This window comes from Acanthopagrus latus, chromosome 11, assembly GCF_904848185.1.
Source record: "Acanthopagrus latus isolate v.2019 chromosome 11, fAcaLat1.1, whole genome shotgun sequence".
In the NCBI taxonomy this organism is placed as follows: domain Eukaryota; kingdom Metazoa; phylum Chordata; class Actinopteri; order Spariformes; family Sparidae; genus Acanthopagrus; species Acanthopagrus latus.
Genome location: NC_051049.1, coordinates 3,174,942 through 3,192,982, shown reverse-complemented (window position 1 = coordinate 3,192,982; position 18,041 = coordinate 3,174,942). Strand labels below are relative to the sequence as shown.

Sequence of the window (18,041 nt, the reverse complement as noted above, 5' to 3'; positions counted from 1 at the left end):
TTTCTCAGTTGGGTACTTCCAAAATTTTAGCGTGCTTTTGCTGGTTTCTAAAGTCTTACCAACACCGATGGGGCCCCAGACACAATATCACCTGAGAGTGTGTGCTATACCATCACACTTTATAGTCCATAAGCGTCACTGAAATTGTTTTACTAAAGTTACAAAATTGTTTAATTAAAATTCATATTTAATCTTTAAACATGACTATAACAGCTGAAAATGAGGTTATAGTCTAAAAATGCCTGCTGTGGCTTGCGAGTTAATTTCATGAATAACAATGTCTCTCTCTCCCTCTGATTCTTCCACAAATCTCACACTGTGCATAACAATAAATCTGCTGTATAACATTTTCATGAGCATTTGTTGTGTAATCTGCTGTTTTTTGCTCCACTTCTGGGAGTTACAATGTTGCCATGGAAATGTGGGAGTTATATTTATAGTGATGAACTCCGTGTGCTGTCATGGTGAATTGATCACGTTCTTGTTTACCAGTCTGATTGTTTGGTCAGGATTACTTGCGGTATATTGCTCGGTGTCGAACTCCGAATGAAGAGAAGACCTCTTCCGGTGTTTGGTAAAGTGCGGCCTCTGTGGAGCAGTCCTGCCTGAAACAGGCTGTGAAACGTGACCTCCACGAGTGCAATCCTCAATCCTGGTCCCCTTTTACCAAAGTGGTTGTTGAGGCTTTGCGACTAAATAAAGCAAAACACTGACAGAGAAAACGCTTTGCTGCAGTAATCAGTGCTTCATCTCTGTTGCCTGAAGAACATGTCAGTCAGTCAGTCAAGTACAATACAGAACATATACAATGACCAGACCTGTCTAGCGCTCTGTGCTACACTCTGTGCCATGACATTGTGGCAACAAGTTTTCAAAGGAAGCGTTATTAGAGACATGTACGCACCTGAACTCAAATCTGAGAGCAGAGTTATTCAAACGGTTAGAAAGTGGCAAAGTTACTGCATGAAGTGAAGTTACTTACCGACGGGAAGCTTTTTTTTTGACCTGCTGCTTTGTCCATGTTACCACCACAGTCAGCCAGGTGTGACCAGGTTTCTACCCAACTGGCACATCACTCATTTTCCAAAGTTATCATTTTCTCTGAGGTCCAAACGTCCATAAATAATCATAGATTTCACAGACACTCCTTATAACGTACCATAACATTTTTAAGTTTTCAGTAGACTTTCATGGACAAACTGCAAAAAAAAAAGTAACTATAAATAGCTAATTTTGCACAATTTGGTGGTGCCAATTTGCTAAGATGTATACAAACAGGTTAGCTCAGTTGGGGATTCTCTCTTACATTACTGCAGTAGTTAATTGACTTATTTATTGACCACAGTCAAAGTGACATACACAGAACATACTGGCTGGCCCTGACTACAATGACTTTATTCCCAACAACACATTGTGGAGATGTGAGAGGCCTTTTATAACATTTTAGCCATGTATGCCACATATCCCCAGGCTGATTGATGGGACTCATTTCTATAATGGCTCTGTTTGATGATGCAGAAGGATTCATTTGTCAAAAAGGGACATCTTGGCATATCATCAGTGGGGTCGGATCAGAGACGTTGTCGCAATCAGGACCGGACCTGTGCATGAGACATATGCTGTTGGTGACACTTGGGTCAAGAGGCGTCTACGAAATGTCCCTCACCACTGTCACCTCCTCAGGCATCCTCTCTGATTAACATCCCAGTAGCAAATCCCACAAGTGATCTGTTGGGTGGCAGTAGTTATTTTATTTTATTTTATTTTTTTTTTTGTGGTGACCAAAACTGGTATTTTAAGCCAAACCATGCTGCTCACCAAGTGGTTTTCTAACCAAAGCAACAGCACAACGTTGTAACAAGAGAGAAACAGAAAACTGAAGCTAAACATAAGCTCAGATGCAACACAAAGAAATTATAATTTGGAGCTTGACAATTGAGACGGCATAAATTGTTTCAGTTGTATTCCCATCAAAAGTCAGTTACTTTTAGCCATGACCAGGATCGTCCCCTCATCTCCATCTTTAACCACAGTATGTAGTCTTTTTGTACGGTTCTTTGAGGCACAGAGAAATGACGCCATGCCGGCTGACAGCCTGGTCCGGGTCAGTATGTGTCATTATGAGTGGCAGGAACTAATGATGTTTTTTGTCATCTTATTTGCAGTTCTATTAGCAGCCTCAGTCCAAAGAAATGCCAGTAGTGTTTCTGAGAAGCCCCTTGAAACCATGCCTGTGGATTTCAAAGATGGGGGGGTGATATGTAACATGCCACCGTCAATTCTGAAACCGCAGATGGGAATATCGTCCATGTGCGTGTCAAGTCACAGGAATGACCTGTCCTTTATCCATCTTTGTTCAGAGGTCATTGCTCAAACGAAAGAGGTGTCGAATGAAAAAGAAAAAAACAAGAGCATCAAGAGAGAAAAATGAGCTGCCATCTCGCAGCCTTTTAGCCAAGCGATCACCGTCCAGCAGGGATCGGATGGACTTGAAGGTCGCCGGCCTAGTGGACACAACACCATACACTGCTTCTATTAATGGAAGACAGCCTAACCCACACTGTAACCCCACCTTTTACCATAATCAATACATGCCTTACCCTAACCTTAAAACTAGGACCTCAGAAAGGATGTTTTGCCTCATTAGGACTGGACTTTGGTTGTTATGAGATCTGTTTTGCACAGAAATGCAGCCCAGACTCCAACTCAGACAGAACATGTGCTACAGTACACTTGTATACGCATATATACATTTAAAATCACACTCTCGCTCGTGCATACATCGAACAGACACAGTCTACAGGCAGAATGCTACAGTCTGGGTACACAGATGGCACTGTTGTCCTCTCTCTTCCACACCCTGCTCACCCAAATTAAACAGCATCTATCTCCTCCACTCTCTTCAGTGCTGAATACATTTTCTTTTTGCTTATCTTAAGCGGGCGTTGAGGAGCTGAAAATTCACAGTAGCAGGCTGAGCTACTATCCTCGCTAACACGTGAGTGCGAGTGTTGGCATTGTCAGAGCAGTACTTGTAAACTATGCGTAGTTTCACACATATGAGGCGCCGAGGTACGGCAAATGAAGCATTCTTGTTTAGAGTCGGGCCTCCGTGAAAGACGATGAACGTGTCACTGTCTCTGTGACAGCGAACAGAGCTGCTCTCCTCGGATTTAGGACTGTTTTGAAAATCTGAGACCGTTTAGCGGTTGATACGTGTTCTTCCATACCGCCATTCACCTCCAGCTGCCTTTTTTAATCATGCCAACTCACTTAGCACACACACACACACTTTTCTTAAATTGTTCTGTATGTGCAAAGGTCAAAATAAAGATGAAAAATGGCTCAGCAACTCTGTGGCTTTTCTCTCAGACGCACAGCTTCCTGAATTGGAAGTACTGCAGGAAACTGAACATTTTAAGACGGACTCGATTGTTCCTGCACAGCCTGCTTCATCTCAAGTGAATATCAGTGAATGCTATCAGGCTTTGACCGACAAAAGCTGAAGTTGATTGTGACATTTGAATGGTTTTTCTCTGATAATGACTCTGCTAATTTAATCTCCTGCGCCAGCCGAGTGACTGAAAGCGGCTGGATTTTATGGTTACCAAGAAACAGCAAAGGAAAGCTGCCAGCGCTCATGTCTGTGCAGGGATCTCAAAGTGAAAGTACACCTGCCCCTCACCTACCGAAAGCTTAAAAGCTGGACACTAAAAAGCCAACATGAGCTTTTTGAAATTACTGCTCTGTCAACATGGGAGCCTTACTGGTGTTTTTTGGGAGATAGAGAAACTATTTGGGCTCCTTAAAGTGATTGAACTGAAACATTAATTACTAAAAATTGACATAATAGGCTAATAGGAGCCCACATGTTTACAGAGACGTCTCCACTACGACACCTGCAGCCATGTTCTGAGCCGACACAGAGCTACTGCAGGACTCTGTGTTTACGTCATTGATGCTCGTTGCTCAGCTGAAAAGTTAATTCAAAGACGCTCCACCATTTCTTCTTCACTCACAATGATGTGCAGCTCACTGCTGTCCCTGGAGGCAATAGACTGTATTGCAGCAATAAAAACTGTAGTTTCCTTATCCATATTTTTCAAGGCTACCAGAAATGACACGCTTCTCCTCACAGACTGTACTCTGGCTGAACCACGCTTTGTTCATTTACACATTCCTGAAGTTGTTTTTGCCGCTTTAAATGAAAAGAAATATCACCTACCTTCGCACAACACAGCATTTTACGGTCAATATTGTGTTATATCACTGACAGCAACTGGGATCCAATTATTCTGTTGGTTGAAGTTATTTAGGTGGTCGTACCTTCGCAATGGTCTCATGAAACTTGAAAAGTGGATCCAGAGTCTCCGGTAACTCGGCAGAAAACTGGGCCTCTGACAGGAAACTGCTGGCCTGAGGTGGGAGAGAGACAAAAAGCATTTGTCAGAAATGACACCACAACAGTATCTCCTTAATCCCCGTCTCCTTTTTTCTTTCGACTTGTATCATTATCTCACTCAGAGACCTTTTCGTTTTTTCCGTGAGGCACAATGGCTCCAAAGTTCAAACTAAAATGAAAGAAAAGCTTTCTCTTTGTTTTCCCCCCCTTCGCCTCACTTTTCTTATCTTTTTCCATTCTAGTTTGTTCTGTTTGTTCTGTTCTATTCGAAGCGTGGTGTGACCTGTCAAGCTTTTGACAGAAACAACAGTAAATGCTCTCAAGGCCACCGAGCTGCCAGGACGTTTTGTTCTGCTTTGAAATACACACATATATGCTGTATATACACACACACACACACACACACACACACACACACACACACACAGTCATGTAACTATGCCTGCACACTCTCAAAAACTACCTTATTTTAACCTCAGCATACTTTATATTGTTCCGAAACAAATCACCTCTTATTGTGACTTCAAAGTCATCGTCCTGCCTTTGTAGACAGATTGTTATTTTTTAATGGAGTCTTATTAAGTAGCAGACAGAATATCAAATAAATCCTCCTGTGTAGCTCAGAAATCTTTTCAGACACACAGTGGAGAAACATTTCCATCTGGCAGTGTAGGTTGAGCCTCACTGATGAACCCAATAATGATTTTAGGGTTGATTTTATGTTTAAAAGTTAACTGTGTGAGATTCAGAACATTAATATAGCAGCAAACTCCCAAATCTGACGTCTACAGAGAATCAGGTCTGTGTGTGTGTGCTGAAATTTTGGCTTCTCGCATGTTTGTGACTGTGAATCTTAGTCCGTGTTCCCCCGTCAGTATTCACTACAGTGGCCCTGTACACTGAAATACCATATTTATGGAAGAGGCTCTGCAGCAACAGATTCATGATTCATATTTAATCAGCGCTGCCAAGTTTGACAGCTTGATCAGAGTTTTGTGAGCTCTGCTTTGGCTATCTGTCAAGAAACTTTCTCATATAGTTAAAACAGTACACTAAAATATATTTTCCTAAACAAGAAATTAGAAAGAAAATGCACAAATAAAAACTTGTACACATATTTGATCAGAACGTCTGGAGTTGTGTGACCTGTCTGTGTTCTGATATAGTTTAATATATTTTCCTACTGTATCGGGTGAGGCTGTTTAGTGTGGTTTGCATTCTGTACATTAAGTTTTTTCTATGATTTTTGGCCATTTACGGACCTACCTAGGCTTTTTTTTGTGAATGTACTCGAGTCAAACCCTCATGTAAAAGCATAATTATGATGAAAGTGGCACTTTTAAGATTCACCGTAACATGGAGGATAGTTAAAGTCGAACACTCCTAAAGCTTAGCTCCATATAAATGTGGATAATTCATTGTTTTGTCAGCGGAAAACAATATTGACCTTGAAGTTGAAAAAGGAGCCTCATATGAGAAATAATACTAAAATCAAAAGCCGGAAAAGTCACGTGAGATCTTGTGTGGATAGTTGTTGCTGGAAGACAGTAGATTCCACCTTAACTGTCCTCCAGGTTACGTCACATTCTGAGATCGACACTTGGCAGGACGGCGGCGAGCGGAACAAGCTGCTGCTAACATGAGCTGTTCAGAAACCTTATTTTTAGTAACTCTGTGTACACAAACAATCTTCTCAATGCTGGTGTTCATGTGTAGAGACCCTGGTGATACTACGAGTAAAGTTTCATGTTGTGTCGAGCCTTCTTAATGTTTTAAAAATAGTTTTGATCGTAAACGTGCCTGTAGCACTCCCATTGAAAATGCGTTTGATAGCCGGAATACATTTTCTGATGCTTCTCAGAATTGAGTTTCAGTGAAGCAGCGGTGATTAGTCGGGTGTTGTACATCAAAACTGATGTCCAGAAGTTTGTGTGCGTGTGAAAGATTACTCCTGGTTACTGCAGGAACATGTTTAAAATTCAAAAGCAAATGGTTTAATGCTTCAGCGGGGAAAGGCTACTGAAATGTTGAAAGCATCAACAATCTCAATCAGTCAATATGGCAGACGCAGATTCGGCACACATGGGAAATAGAGGTTTTGCTTAATAATTCACATATTTACGCATTACAAGATGGCACAAGCAGAAAGTTTTATGAGGCCTTTTTTCGTGCGCTGCCTCTGAATAAATATGTGAATTATTGAGCGCAACAGCTGCCTCAAAATATGCCCCTGTTGTGGATGTCAAGCTGAATATGAGCGGCGCTCCCCCAAAAAGAAGCCTCACCGCCTACGCTCTGAAGAGAAGAATTAAAATCAAACACATCTGCGGTGCATTCTCACAAACCACGGCTTCAAGTGCTATTTGAACCCAAGAGGATTCTGCAGCTGTCAGTCTGTGTGGTCAAGCTGTTTCTCTGCAGCTACTCGTGTTGTGATGATTTAAAATCGAGATGGAGAACACGAATGTGTTCAAGTGACGAGTGCTGGGCCGCTTTTTAAATATTTCTTTCATTACTCAAGCTGGATGCTTTTGCTTATTTAATATTTATCAAAATCAGAATAGTTTATTGATCCCCCAGGGGGGAAATTGTTTTTGTTTGGTGCAAATTAGAAAGAGAAATATAGCACGAATGGAAACAAGATATAAAGATATGAACAAAATAGTAAAGTAGACAATAGAATAAAATAATAAAGTAGACGATGTCAAGTGCGACACAATGAGCACTCCAAGTACTTACAGAGAGTGATCACAGCATCTAGCATTTAGTCTTCGGCTGCAATTAATGGAAACTATTTTTCCCGTAAGCACCATGGTGGAGGGTCAGGCCGGACTGTTTCTCTACTCTCTCTTTAACTCTGTTGAAAGTTGAACTTGTACGTGCTGTAGTGGTTTGATATGGACAGTAAACCCCTGGAACACACACTCGGTGAGACTGATCGACCTTCAACGCTGCTAGTTTTTTATTTTCATGTCAGTTTGGCGCGTCTGAGCTGCTGAAGGGAAACTCACTGTGAGTTTCGCCAATGCACATATACTTGCGTTGGTCCATGCCCCAACAATGCAGAAAAAAATACTTCTAAGAGTTAGTAACCACTGGTTTACACAGAATTTAAGAAAGGAAACCAAAGTATACATTTAAGAATGATGGGCTGAATTTTAAAGCATTCACTTTACCAAATCTCGCAGGGGTTGTTCAGTGCCTACAACGACAAGAGAGGCTGTGATCGCTTTAGATTTTTGTGGCACAAAAATGTTGCTAAATGCAAGAACACCTGATGATTCTCCTACACGGTGCAGTCCCATTAGCCATGGATAATTGGTGCTTCGCAGCAGACTGAATCAAGCACCCTGTTCAGTACTTCACAGGGGCAGGATGAAGGGTTGTTGGAGAGCTAAAGCCTTAAAACAAAGCGAGAAGGCCTGGATCAAAGATACCAGAGTTTCATTCACTTTGTACTTAGAGCCCTTTGTAGCGCTTACCTACCCCTCACTTCATGTGTCACAGCACAGACCCTCTCCATGCCTTCATCTTTCTTGCTCTTCCCGTCCGTATTCTCTCGCTGGGTATTTTAATGAGCATAATTTGACAAAAATAAAATACAGTCGTGGATATCAAGAAGAGCTGAATGAAAACGTTAATTCAAAATCCTCACACGACACTTTCTGCATGCTGTGGAAGGAAATGTTAAAGTGTCACTGAGGACTGTGCAGCCACAACCACAAAAAAAGCTCTTTTGTCTTACGCTGCCCGGCCGTGTGGAGTTTGAAAGTTCTCCTTGTGGTTTCATCGGCTTCCTCCGGATGTCATGGGTTCCCTCCACGGTCAGAAAACATGTAACTGAAGCAAACTACAGACTCTAAACTGTCTGTAGGTGTATGAAAAGTACGCAGCTTATCCGGTGTGTGCTGAGATAGGACGGTGGATGGATGAATTTAATGTGCTGTGAAGGATCCGTTTGATCACATCAGCAGTTGTGGGCGTTGGTGTGCCCTGAGAAATGTTCCTTGACAGCCAAGCTCCTCCAGCCTTATTCATAACTACCCTTGAAGCACGTGTTGTATGCAGTTAATTGCTTCCTCTTCTCCGAGCATCTTTTGTTGACTTTCCCCCTCGATCTGAATGATGCACTTGACTCTTGTGCTCTGCTGAATGCCTCCGTAGTGACAAATCTGTCATAGAGGGACTAAGACAAAGCTTCTCTCCTTGACCTTGTCGAGGACATGTCCTCTGTGAATCCTTCACACGGCCTTGCACATTGAGTACAGACAAAAGTTTATAGCTTGCCTTGTATTTGTCACAAACTTACATTCATACATTCACAGTGAATAACTGCACAGCACAACTACTCAGTGGTTCAACAGAAAACTGCATTTGAATGACAGAATAATCCTTATTTTTGCTCCTATTCTAATAGTTAAAATGTATTGCACGCTTTTTTTTTGCATATACTATTGTGCATTCTGCACTTCATTGTGACCAGTCAACCAAGTACCATGTAACAGACTCGCCTGTCAACCATGTCAATGACACATTTGGCATTGCCTATCAGGAGAAACAACGTGGTCTCGATCAGAGGTCAATTTTCCAATAAATACAAGCTACACTTTCAAAATAAAGGCACCAAAACTACTGGGTTCAATTAGAAAAAGATCATGGGTTCGCTTAAGGTAACTGGTAACTGGACTTAAACTCTGGTTGCTTTAGATAAATAATCCACCCAACAATCTCCCAACCGCTTTTTTAGATGGACGTGAACCAGCTTTGCAAATATGCTGTTGACATATACTAATTTGACAACAACAAATATATTCTGAGGTAAAAATTTAAGGCAACACTTATGGGGTTACTGTGACATTGTAAACTTTGGTTCAAGCCTTTATGTATCCACTCCTGCCAGCTGTATTGGTGCTAAGCTTCACTGTTCAAAGTACAGCACAAGTACTTTTTCTCTTAGTTGTAGTTTTATATCCCTTCTTGCCACAGCCTGACTTGCAGCCTTGTTTATAGGCAGTAATATGGAGTGCTTGTGGGCAGAGAAAAGTATTTTTGAGAGTCATTACACAGTCTCACGTCATCATCAGAACAAGCTGATCGTTGTCCCGGACCTTTAAGTAGCTACTGGAGTTTAGAAGACTACGGGAATTTAAAAAGGTAAGTAACCTTATTTCTGTTGCATTTGATTTCCTCCAGTCTGTCTCTATTTTTTAGTCATGTCTCTGTTCGATTGCCACAGGGGTAGTTTCTCTGTTAAAGCAGACCCAGGAGAGTCTCTTTGAGCTCAGGAGATGAAGTGGCTCTGAATTTATTGCATAGATTAGGTTTCATTCCAAGAAATGAGGGTCTGTTAAATGTTAGGTTAGAAATGGATCCATTTTCAGGATTTCACTGGTGTTCTCGACAGTGTCAGTCTGAAGTTAAAGTGCTCGTACAAATGCAGAGTACTGACTCTTTTCAGTAGATCAGCGGCTGTAGTCATGAAGGATCTTATCTTACGACCAAGAGTCCTCCAAAATGAATGTATTCATGAAGAGCGACTTGGAGAACTTCTAGTGTCAGAGAAGGAGCGGGGCCGACTGAGATGAAATGGATGACATCAGGCATCTTTCAAACCCAAGAATGCAAAAACTGGCGTTCTTGGAGGATTGATCGTGCAAGGTTTCACAAGGACACCAGAACAGAGAAGAGGGTTGTTGAGAAAAGCCCGCCATGTTTCAGGAGTGGACTCGCTCACTAGGCTTGGTCTGTGTCAGGAAATTGTGAAATATAACATTAATCGATTGTACTATCTTCATACGTTGGAGTGTGAGAAACTAATCCGATTTAAAGGGATTTTATTACAAAAATCGATATTTCATAAACTGCGTCACAGGTTTTATACATGACACAAGGTCAGATACTGACTTGTCAAGTATATTGTATCTGGCATCAGCTGCCATCAGAGGCTGATATTTTTCTGCTCTCACCTCTCCTTGAGTTGCAAACTAATTTTCGCAGTTTCATGAAAAGCTTTTGAATTCATCTTTGACCAAAAACTTACGTGTCCTAACCTTAGGACTTATTTAAGCTACAGACTCGGCCAGCTGAGAGGAACTTCTAGCCTCAAGGTGTTTTTGGATAGAACCATCTTTGTGTCATCAACACACAAAACAGAATGACACTTTTGTAGAGGGGAAATCATCACAGCAGTCCTCACTACAGATTGTTAGCAGTGTGTCGAACCCTCTACACCTACACTCTCTGCATATCAAATGAACTCTGGTCCATTCTCTTGTTTGGCTGATGAAAACGCTGCTGTGGGCTGTAAACCTAACCAACTCACTTTAAGTTTAGCAGTTTCTAGCAAGACGGTGCTGCAGTTTTTGCAGCCAAAGCACAACTAAATTGTACTTTGACCCAAGTATAAAAAATCCATATGTGTTGTTTAAATGCTTCTGTGCTCCACAGCATCCTCCATGGCCTCTTAGTGGGATTATGCAATGCACTTCATTCTGCACACTCAGTTTGGCATGCTGTTTTCAGCCCAACTATAGGTGAGGTATTAATTATTATACTACGCTTAAACTATCAAAAGTATTCATGTGACTCCCTCCCCTCCCCAGGTTATGTAATATCATGCTTGACCTCTAGATAGAAAAGACAAGTAACCCATATAAAGTCTTTGATACTTTCCCATGATTTCTGGTAATAATACTGTGACTTTTGGGGCCTCAAAGCGAGGTCAAGGAACAATTAACTGGCTGAGGGATTTATTAGCCAAAAATTACTCTTATCTTTAATCTCTGAACAAAGTGCAGCAAGTGCTCCTTGAAAAGACTCCATTTTATCCACTCTGTAAACCCTCACATTATTAAATCTAACCTAAAAGACTGTAAAGGCTCTTTGAGCCATACTTCTGACAACGTGATGTGAGCAGTGTCTGAAGTCATTAATGTATTGCTTATAGGCTAGACAGTATAGAGAGGCCTCGTGACAGCTGATGAAAGAAAAGAGCAGAGAGAACAGGGAGGTGAAGACACTTCAGACAATCCAGCATGAAAGAAACCCACAGCACTTTTCCTTACAGCGCTGCAATATGTGAAACAATGTGTTGTTCAGGATACAATACACCTGTGTACAATTTGAAGGTCTACTTTTAAAGGTTAACAAGACAATGGCAGAAATTGGTGAGGATTTTCAAATCACAGAGCATTTCTCGTTTCTCATTTAAATGACAGATACATTTGGACACGGTTGTCTAAATACTGCTGTGTACTTTTGGAAATGTTTTCATGGTTTGAGTTAAAGTCTTAGCTCCTTTCAAGGGAAACATATCTATTTATGTATTAACCCAGCCTCGTGACAAAACATGCATTAGACCTGCCAATCCACTATACAGACTGTGAGTACTGCTGTGAAGTACATGCATATTTGGTGCAGTACCAGCAGGAGGTGATAATGATGGGAGTAGAGCTCTATCGCAGCGTGAGGAGGCAGAAAGTCAGGCATTTGGAGGAGGTCGGGCTTGGCTGGTTTGCTATTTTAAGCAAAACCACAATGTTTTCCGAAACCTAACCAAGTAGTTTTGGTGCCTTTATTTTGGAGGTGACACCAGCTGGTCTAGTGGGTCCATTACACGCTTTGGTTGTTTTATGTATACCTACACACATCAGAAGGCTATTTGCACAATTTCGGCTTAGTATTCAATGCATTCACCCCCATGAAACTGATCGGCAAACTAAGCACTCTGGGCTTGAGTACCTTGAGAAGAAGGAGGCAAAGACACAAGTCTACTTCAGTGGAGTGGTTGAACTTTTTTAAGTTCCAGCTAATCAACATCACAGAGACCCTGTTATGGATGAAAGCTTAAAAATGACTTTATTTGTTAGGGCTAACTAACTTCCCATGCCAGCTTCTTGCAAACTTTTATTAAGCACAAATTAAAAAAAAAAAAAGGTATTTTCACTGGAAACATCACAAACTAGCATGGTTTGTTCACAGACCAGGACAGGAAGGCTCAGCAGTGGGTGATAAATACAACGGAGAGCATCGTTGGTATCCATCAACTGAGCATCAGCGACAACAGTGAGGTGAGGTGTCTGCACAGAGCCCAACGGAAACTTAAGGACAACACCCACACTCCGTCTGGTGAAAGATGCAGAAGTATCCCCTGCCGTTTCCCCAGAATACACAGCAGCTTCACTCCTCCCGCTGCGACACTCCGGATCTCAGCGTCACCATCAATAGATGCACATACTGTACAGACTTTCTAGCTGTATACAGTAGATATATAGACATATACTGCATGTGTCAGCAAGATTACACAAAAACTACTGAACAAATTTCTACAACTCAGATGGAGATGGCATTTTTCAACAATAAGGCATTGATCTTGATGAAAGCACAATCAGGTGTATTGAGGTGACTGGTATCTACAGCATGTGTGAATAGATACGGTGATCTTAAATTATAGCTGAGCAGAGACATGGAGTTTGATATTGGATTAGGCTTGATTAAATTAAGAGGTACTGTTGGGCCTTAGTGGATGTATTGCACTACTGAGTGCAATTCTAGTTGTATTTTATTTATTTATGTGTCTAAAGTAGCATTAAGGGCCAGCAGCTCACGCTATATGTGCAACCCTGCGTAAAACACCAAATGAACGAAGTCTGATACCTCGATGTGAATCACATGTGTTACATTAGCGATGGATAACACTACCACATTATGTGTGGGGAGGCAGCCAAAAACTCAAACACATGAGACGGATGAAAGCAGCGACAGAGGAGTCGGAGAAAGCTAACGAGGGGCTGGAAAGGCAGACGGAGCCGAGAACAGACGTAGAGAAGAGGGATGAAACACAGGGAATGAATAAAGAAAACAAAAATCCTTGAGAGTGTTTCGAGGTTAATGTGGTGAGCTGGTGTGAAGTAAACACCCAGACAGTCATACACTTTTATCGCTCCAGGAAAAACAAAACGAGTGCGAAGCAGCGAAAGGAGCCGCACTGCCAAGCTTAGTTCCACCTCAGTTGGATTGTCATTGATTTTTTTTTCTCCCCTCTGTCTATCTTTTTTCTCTTTCTCCCTGTCTTTCCTAGGTGCTGGATGTAATTGGATTCCCTCACTGTAAAACTGTAGGTTTAAAAGTCTGGAGGGCGAGGAGGTGTGCAGGGCAGTTCGACAGCCGGTCGTACTTGTTGAAAAATCCACCCTGCCCATGAACATTTGTGGCAAACCCTCTCTACCTGTGTCTGACCCCTACTGTAGAGATAAAGCATGTGTATATACATACACACCTGAAACTTTTTACTTCGGACGCAGACACAGATGCTGCTCCTAATTCTCCTGCACAATCTGTATTATTATGGGTCAAAATTTGGAATTGACATCGTGGCACCTTTGAAACAACACCAGGGAGAGAAACGCAGTAAACCAGAGTTGGAACACCCACCTGTTTATCCTTGAGGGTCGCAGGAGGGCTCGAGCCAGTTCCAGCAGTCTGCACATATTCTGAGCTGTGTGTCTGTTGACCTAATGAAGTCCAACAATCCCTCTCCTTTATCTCTGTTTTGTTCTCTACAAACTGCTGAGGGATATATTTGTCTCTTTAGCTGCTACACGCTCCACTTTGCATCCACTACGGCTATTTGCAAACATTGGCTGTCAGCCTGATTGACTCTGATGACAACACCTGGTAGAACAGCTACCTGGAAATGTGGATGATGAGAGCACTGAGTGTAAACCCAAAACGTAATGTTGTGGGCCTTTAAAGTTAAAACCATATAGTTGGGTTGGTGTATGCACATATTTATATCTTTAAAACTTGATGGCATCACACCTATAGATAACCTCCATCCGTTTTTCAATCACAGTATCAAAATAACCAATTTAGATGGTCCTCTAGCATTCACACAGGCCGAGTTTGAAAGGTACCAAACCTGAATATTAAACCACAACATAAGGAGCACTCGGCAGAGGAACAGACCTGACATTCAAAATGTAAAGGTACCCTCTAAACAGAATCACGCACGCTCAAACAAAAACTTAAGAATTCAGCGGAGAGTTACCCTGGGTGGTAATGATTAATTAGATGTGTAGCCTGAGGCAAAGCACAACAAAAAAAAAAAAAAAACAACTGCCAGATTTCATCATATTTTTCATCAGAGCTCAAGGACACACATGGTCAAATCGACAGACAAAAGGAGAGGCACAGATTGCAGGGAGCGATTGCCAAATCCCGGCCAAAGCTTTTCATGGGTGAGCGTGGAGAAAGTGTGGGCGGTGTCAGCGGGGGTCAAAGCACCAGCGCAGCAACGGGCAGCGTGTCGAAAATCTTTAATCTTTGGATGAAACGAGCGAGGGGAAGTTCTGTTTCATTTTGTTTAGTGGGACTGAACGGGGGGAGTGAGTGTTGGAAACAATTAAGTTTAACATGAACTAGGTGTCATTTGACAGGTTAATGAGGTCATTGTTTTCAAGCCCCCTGGAGGCGTGTCGTAAACATTAATTGGAGAATTGCCTTTAATAGCCTGTAATGCTAAGACATTCCTTCCCTCCTGCTGTGTGATCGTGAACTCATCCTAAACAAAGCTGGCAGTTTGTGGAACTCACTCGTCTTTTGCGCTGATTAGTAAAGAAATGCCTTATATTTAGCCTCCTTCCTTTCCCTAGCATGTCCGCTCAGTTTGATTTGTTCTGACTGCGAGGCAAGCAATGATGGATCTCAAATCGAATTCATTTATGTAGTGAGACAGACAAGAGCCATACACATAAATAAATCTATCACCGCTGCCTCTCAGAGATGATATAAACTGTTAGGCCCATTTACTTACTGCAACACTCGCATGGGAAGCGAGGTCAGTGGGCTAACAGTAATCTTGGCTGTTCCGGTATCATAGAGCTGACTCACTTTTAATCCAGGTAAATCACCGACCGTAGCTCGTGCTGCAGCTTCAGAGTAACGTATCAAAACCAGCCAAGGTAAGAGACAGATTTTCCTTGAAAATAAGTCTGTGCCAGTTTTCCTTTTGTGTCAAGCAGCAAAAAGAGTTGCAGCAGGACATGTCACCATTGTGCATCCTCTGAAGTGATGTAAAAAAAAAAACATGTGAGGTTCAGTATCTCAAAGCCATTCAGAGCGCAGGTATGTTTCCAAGGTCAAGCGAGAGATTGTTCTCTTTTATACCAACAAATAAAATGTTTTTATTTTTGTCTGACCCTTTCTGCACACGTAAAAGACAAAAATGACAAGATTGTGTTTTGATCCAAACCTGCCTGTTTCCCTCTGACCGATGGTTTACCTCCCCTCAGGTATTGACTGAAATGTGAAAGTCGGTAGTGAAGGCATGACTGGATAAGGCAGTGTGTGAAGCTGAACCCTCACATGCACCAGAGTCCAGAGTTCAGATCTGAAACCAAATACGACACAGAGACGCTTTCTTCCTTTGAAATAAGTGACTGTTGCTTTAACTTTAGATTCCCTGACCGGCTTTTCTCTCTCCCTGCCTCCCTCTCTTCCATTTGGCAGCCTTTTTTCTCATGATCTCATTCTTCTTCATCTCTAATTCCCCCACAGTTTCTTCATTTATCCTTCATTGTCTCTTATTCGGCTTCTCTCCCTCAGTCTCCTCTTCTGTGGCAGTGGTATTACTGCATCGGGATCCAGGGGAGTTAGTGGCTGATTAGGCAGCAGAAACAAGTAAAGCCTGGTTAATGGTCTCTATTTTTTCTCAACACAAACTTCCTCTGAAGGCACGACAACATCACACACACACACACAATCACAGGATACACTAAATGGTAAAAAGTATGTGGACTGTTACAGCAAACACTCTTTTGGGAAACGCTTTCCACAAGATTTTGGTTTTGCAAAGGGCTGCACCAGTGAGACCATGGAATATAATGCAGCAATGATTCTTGAAAGTCGTAAGGCCTGTGCACCTGTACAGTCTACTGCAATCCAACACAAGAGAGACTGAGAGCTGCATCTGGGTTGTTGTTGCTGAAATGTGGCATCATGGTGCAGCCGATGGAAAACTGAACATCGTCTAGAACAGCTGTAATCTGTTCTGGCGACCGTAACTCGGCCGTGACGAGCCTGATGAAATCCAACAGGAATGTATGCTTGCTTCATGACCCTTGATCGCCAATGTGGTTGTCCTGTCTGAAGTTGGTGTTTGCGATGTTGGGCAACCAGATCAGGCCACGGTGGAAGCATGCTGAGCAAGGTATTCCAGATGTCCCTCTCACCGGCGAAGTTGGTCAGAACCTCCCGGGGAAACCAGAGGCTTTCCCGGGCCAGATGAGAGTAAAAATCCTTCCAGTGAATTCTGGGTGTACCCTGGATCTACCCTGCGTCCAAGTGAGCACAGGCAGAAAACATTTAGAGGAAGGCGTCATCCTAATCAGATGGCTCCTCTGGCTCATTTTAACATGCCCAGGAACAGACTCTACTCTGAGCTGTCTTTTGTCGTCCAATCTCCTTACCCTTTCTCCAAGGCTGAGCCCACCGACTCTACAGAGGAAAAACTCATTTCAGACACTTGTAGCCACTTGAATAAAATATATCTGAACTCCTTCTCTTGGCAGCAACTCACTCCCAATATGGAGGGAGCAATCTATTGTTCCTGGCAAAGAACATCCTTAAAGTGAAACTCTCACCAAAATGCAACCTTGGCTTTAAATGTACCTGAGTCAAACCTTTGTGTAAAAGCATAATTACGACAAAAGAGGCACTTTTAAGATTTACTGTATTTTCTTTTTCTGGTCAAACTCATTTTCAGTGGGAGTGCTACAGGCACTTTTACAACAGCATCAAAATCTCTATTTTTAAAACAGTAAGAAGTCTCGACACAACATGAAACTTTGCTGGTAGCATCACCAGGGTCTCTACACATGAACACCAGCACTGAGAAGACTGTTTGTGTACACAGAGTTTACTAAAAAGAAAGTTTCTGAACAACTCATGTTAGCAGTAGCTTGTTCCACTCGCCACCGTCCTGCCAGTGGAAAAGTGTCGATCTCAGAATGTGACGTAACCTGGAGGACAGTTAAGGTGGAATTACTGTCTTCCAGCAACAACTATCCATGCGATATCTCACTTGACTTTTCCAGCTTTTGTGTAGAGACCCTGGTGATACTACGAGCGGTTGCATTTAGGCGAGAGTTTCGCTTTAAGGCCAACTGAAGGTCTGTCTTCATAGCTTCCCTGAACTCAACCAACATCTGAGTCTTAGCTTCAGTGACCACTGAAGCTAAATCTCAGCCTTACCTCCTCACTGTTACAGCTTCCTTCAAGCTCTTCTCTACTTGATCTAACAAAAGATTGTACCTAATCTGGCAGGTTTGGAAGATTTTTCCTGTGGGAATTCTATAGGGCACAGGAAGAACTGAGCGTATAGCAACAATAGTGTTTGACTGACATAATCTTTATGAAGTAAAGTTTAAAAAAGATCACAGCAAAGACTGTTTAAAACCAAAGGATGAAAAACTCACTCTAATCTCAAACCCTAAACCCAGGCCCGTCCAATATTGAACCCCTCGAGGATCCTTCTATTTTTGTGAGAACATTAGGTAAAAGAGCATGTTCACACACACATAAACTGAACCGCATGCCAGTTCCTGATACACTCCATCTCTCTGTCAGTTATTTGATTACA

The 18,041-nt window shown here is 42.2% G+C and overlaps 1 protein-coding gene across 3 annotated transcripts in view; it reads right to left on the bottom strand.

Moving 5' to 3' along the window:
- The window catches only part of LOC119028127 (inactive N-acetylated-alpha-linked acidic dipeptidase-like protein 2), a 393,803-nt gene that overhangs the window by 60,277 nt on the left and 315,485 nt on the right, over positions 1 to 18,041 (bottom strand). For all 3 annotated transcript variants that reach the window (XM_037113698.1, XM_037113696.1, XM_037113697.1), the window contains one exon: positions 4,327 to 4,416. In XM_037113698.1, the coding sequence (XP_036969593.1) occupies positions 4,327 to 4,416 (90 nt within the window). The remainder of the gene's footprint in view (positions 1 to 4,326; positions 4,417 to 18,041) is intronic.